This window comes from Loa loa, assembly GCF_000183805.2.
Source record: "Loa loa unplaced genomic scaffold supercont3.78, whole genome shotgun sequence".
In the NCBI taxonomy this organism is placed as follows: domain Eukaryota; kingdom Metazoa; phylum Nematoda; class Chromadorea; order Rhabditida; family Onchocercidae; genus Loa; species Loa loa.
In genome coordinates this window covers 67540-72139 of record NW_018108258.1, presented here as the reverse complement: position 1 = coordinate 72139, position 4600 = coordinate 67540, and the positions used below count along the sequence as shown (strand labels likewise).

At 34.1% G+C, this 4600-nt stretch overlaps 1 protein-coding gene across 1 annotated transcript in view; it reads left to right on the top strand.

The window, feature by feature from the left end:
• Window positions 1-4600, top strand: part of LOAG_17456 (hypothetical protein) — a gene marked incomplete at its 5' end in the record, with an annotated part of 23930 nt that overhangs the window by 18845 nt on the left and 485 nt on the right. The window contains 10 exons of the mRNA XM_020450117.1: window positions 806-889; window positions 1200-1293; window positions 1612-1728; window positions 1909-2060; window positions 2394-2486; window positions 2627-2780; window positions 2873-3000; window positions 3174-3331; window positions 3450-3618; window positions 4077-4211. Coding sequence (XP_020306252.1) covers window positions 806-889; window positions 1200-1293; window positions 1612-1728; window positions 1909-2060; window positions 2394-2486; window positions 2627-2780; window positions 2873-3000; window positions 3174-3331; window positions 3450-3618; window positions 4077-4211 — 1284 coding nt within the window. The remainder of the gene's footprint in view (window positions 1-805; window positions 890-1199; window positions 1294-1611; window positions 1729-1908; window positions 2061-2393; window positions 2487-2626; window positions 2781-2872; window positions 3001-3173; window positions 3332-3449; window positions 3619-4076; window positions 4212-4600) is intronic.

Sequence of the window (4600 nt, the reverse complement as noted above, 5' to 3'; positions counted from 1 at the left end):
TTACCATTACCACCGTTACCGCTAGTGCTACGGTTACGACTATGTAAGGAATTTTTGTGATGTCAAGACGACCGCCTACTTCCATAAGTTCTTGCTAGGAATAAGTAAACTATGCTCAATGCCGATCTTTTATATTCACTTTTCTTTTTTTTCTTTTTTTTTTTCGTAATGTAGATTTAAATGACAAACAATTCGATCGTTATCTGTACTATTTTCTACTGTTTAGGAAAATAACAATCTGCTACGTATGAGACAATTTGAAAGGAAATGATAATTGTTTGAGTTGTTTGACGACTCTATTCATGTATTCCTCTTCGAATCGTAATTCAAATTGTCTGTCTCCTTCATCTGATTTCTATCAGCTTACATTTCCCACTGATGATTTTGACTATGATTTTCTATCGCATTCCAGAGGCGTAAGTGGAAATTTTGCAACTTGAAAAGATTTGTTTGAGAGAAAATCTTTTACAATGTTTATAACATTTAAATAATCGTCATATAACATCAAATTATTTAATTGGCAAAATCTTGTTAGCATACCGCAATAAATAATCTGACAATACGAAAAGTCTGAAGTCCGAAATTTCATGTCTAAAATTCACAAATCATTCTAACCACTTCTTTTTTGTTCTTTTGGCAAAAAAAAGAAAAATGCATGCTTGAATATGCTGCAGTATATGCAATGTAATTAGAAATTAAGTAGAATATTCGAATAAGGTTGGTACTACGAAATAGGAGATTTGTGGATATATTTTTAATGAAATTTAGAAAATTAAAAAGTAGCTGCATACGAAAATAATTGCAGAGATCGACAGACGACAGTCACCCCATCAAAGAGACATTATCTGATATCCAGCAGCAATTGAATCAATTGGCATCCGAGAATTTGGTATATTAAACATAGTTTCAGTTTTGATCCGTGAAGAAGAAGAGTCCCATACCTCCCTTTTTAATGAGTTGGTTGAAGTTGTTTGTTACTGTATTATTTAGCAGAAAAACTTAAACAATTTTCGTAACTATGGTATCAATAAACCAAACAGTCGATTAGACTAGTTAATTTTAATATAATTTAAAGCAATTAGACCTGAGTAAGTTCAGTTGATTCGGTTTCATGTAACAAAGAATAAGATTTTCTAGGGATTTTTTGAATGTTTCGCACTTTCCCTATTTTAATTCGGTCATATTTTTTAAATTTCCAGAGTTTACAAGATAAAATCAATCAGCAGTCGGATGAACTGTCCGAAGCGAAGGCACAGCTACGTGGCTGTTCTGGACGGATCACTTTTTCGCTTGGTTAGATTTTATTCATTAGCATATCATATTTACTTCAGAAGCTTTAAACTATCGGAGCTGCAGATACTCAGTAACATACCGAAGAAGCTGTTATAAGCATGGTGTCACTTCGTATTGATCGTGCGTAAATTTGGTTAAAATAAATTAAAATGAAAAATTCGTATTGATCGTACGTAAATTTGGTTAAAATAAATTAAAATGATAGCTAGACTTTCGACCGAATCCTAATGATTTGAACATGCTTCGACAGTTTCAGTAATTCAGTTGTTATCAGTGAAACCAATATATCCAATTTTAAAAGATTAGCTGTTATTTCAGATAATACTTCGGATGCAGATATCATTCGTTTAGAAGCGCTGAAGAAAGAGAGTGTTGACCATTCCTCACTTTTAGAAGTTTTCAATGTGCCGGAATTCACAAGGATACTTGTCTGTGGTAGGTTCTATTTTCTTTTTAGACAAGCTTGGGGATTTCAAATTTTAAATTTCGATGATGGAGTGTTCCTTGGACTAATTTATGATTTCTTAAAATTTTGAAACAAATTGAATAATGAGAATGAAAAAAATAGGTAAATGTTTAGCTGAATTAAATCTGCTAAATCATATTAGCTTACAGATTTGAAGCCACGACTTGCTCGACTCTTGACGCCTTGCTTGCCGGCATATCTTCTACTTGCAGCTTTCCGGTACTATGATCATATTAAAGATGAAGCAGGTCTCACCGGTTTATTCTCGGCTATTCATATAGTACTGAAGGATACACTGGCAGTTAGTTATCGTTTATGATTAATAAGTTCATACTTCACTGCATCAGTGTAACTTTATTTTGCAGCATTTTGACATGACGAGTCAAATTACGTGCCTTTATATCAATTCGAGAAATACGAGATTGAGCAGTATCGCTGGGAAATTTAAATTGTTTTTACCGAATCCTGTTTCCTTTACGATGATAGAGAGGTCATGATGCTTGATTGAGAAATTATAGGACGGGAAAGTTAAATAATGGAATCCGCTTTGTAACATACTGGTAAATAGCAATCATCAGCATTATATTGCTCAATTAAATTTGCTGAAGTATAACTTCTACCTATCCAATTTTAGCATTCAAATGACATGGATGTGTTGTCATTGTGGTTGGTTAATTCATGGCGTCTGCTGAACCTTTTGCGGCAGTATAGCGGCGAAAATAATAATGTGAGCGCTAAAAAACAAATTTAAAGAACTTTTTTTTTGAAGTATAATAAGAATTTCCTAAGCAATGTTTTACTCTTATTTTAGTTACAGACGATTACTTTGCTGTTCGAGAATTTCAGTGAGTTTGTTCCTGCTTTCAGGAATGGTCTATGACCAATTCGGAAAAACAAAATAATCAGCGAATGCAAAGTTTTGATTTAAGTCCTTTGCGGAATCAACTTCGTGCTCGAGTTGAGGAATCATACCAGAATCTTTTGAAACGAGCTATCGAACCAGTACTTTCTCCAAAAATAGGTTAGTTTTTAAGATACAAAGTGATTTTTATAATGTTTCTAAGTTTTACGGTGAATTTTTTTCTGACTTAAAAAACAGCTGTCATTTGATAGTTCCCGCTATATTGCAACATGAATCGAGTCAAAAGATGGTGAACGGTAGCAATGTAGAGAATAATCAACGACGACAATCGATGAGGGAGCAAAGTTCGCAGCGTGCTTTAGATGATTTAATTGAATTGGTTAGTGTGAAGTTCTTATTCTCCACCTTCCAGCTAACTTCAGGATGACTTGCTATCTCAGCACTCTTCATTTCGTATTAATTTTTAAAATGAATTCATCAGTTAAGCTTCTCTTACTTTGGGTGTAATAGTTCAAGTCACATTTCTGCGTGGTTTTTATCTGTCCCTTTCAGCTGAATTTCATTCAAAACAAACTCAAAGTGTATGGTGCAGATTCGGTGCTATTGGGGCAAGTTTTCGGACAAATGACTTATTGGATATGTGCGTTAGCATTGAATCATTTGATGTTCAGGAAAGAATTATGCAATTTCGAGAAAGCTATACAAATCAAGTAAATTATGATTTAATTAACTAATTCGTGTCACTTTAAAAAAGTTGCAATTTAATTAAAATGGATATTTTAACTTTGCTATTTATATGTTGCTCTGGATTTGACCTTATCATTCTAGGCATAATGTTACCGAAGTACAGTCATGGCTTTCTTCCAACGGACTATCTATACATCGTGAAACTTTGGAGCCGTTGGTGCAGGCATCTCATTTGCTGCAATCCAAAAAAGATGAATCAAATTTGGACACCTTGTGCGGTGAGATGACTTCAAAACTGAAACCAAAACAGGCGAGCTGGACTTAAACTTTCTTTTAACGAAGAGTTTCTAGAAAGTAAAGAAATGCGTAATTTAATGTTGTTTTAATTCAATAGCTGAAATTCATCATGGACACATACTGATTTACGAATCAATTTTTTTAAAACTTTTCTTGATTGCCTTAGGACTAGTTGTCTAGTCACAGTTGTTTTTGCAGTGCCGGTTGAAATGTCCCCTTATGTTCATCCAAATGCTAAAACATTGCATTGCGTCTTCTATTGATGTTGCAGTTACAAATTAGTCACGTTCATGTGTCAAGTCTTCCAAAGAAAGACCATGATAACAGCTGTTTGACCACGTATTTTAACATTTTTCATAATTTAATTTCTGTTGGATATAACTTCACTGACAAATGGTGGTTGAATTTTCACTGAAGTTATATCTGTCCACAGCAGAGCGTAGTGCATTTCATATTTAATGCTCTCTGCAGGTGATGGCTATATTGCAACATTATTCTCCAACGGATGGCTTTGAAGAAAGGCAATTAAGTCCCGACTTCCTAATGAAAGTTTCCGAAAGACTGAACGCTAGGACGAGAGCAAATGGTGGGACGGATGCTGATATTGTGAGTTCTTTTGCAGATTCTCTACATAACTCAGTTAACCGACAGATGATCTCAAATTCAAAAATTTCCAGTTACCGCTTCTTCGATTTAAATTTCTTAGACACTTATCGATGCACAATGTTTCAGAATACGCTGATTATGATGGGCACTTATTTGACACCTTTCAATTCCGAACCGTTTGTTTATTCGGATTTTAACCTGGAATCACTGTCACTGCCTACGTGTCTGCATTTGCAAGCGGTTTGTAAATTGTTATAGGACGAGGTACTACTTCGATTACTCCATTTCTGATTCACTTTTGACTTAAAACAATAATTACATATTTGAGATACAATTTAAAAGGTATGCGTAATTCTGAGTGAACACGATTTCTGATTAAATCTTATGGT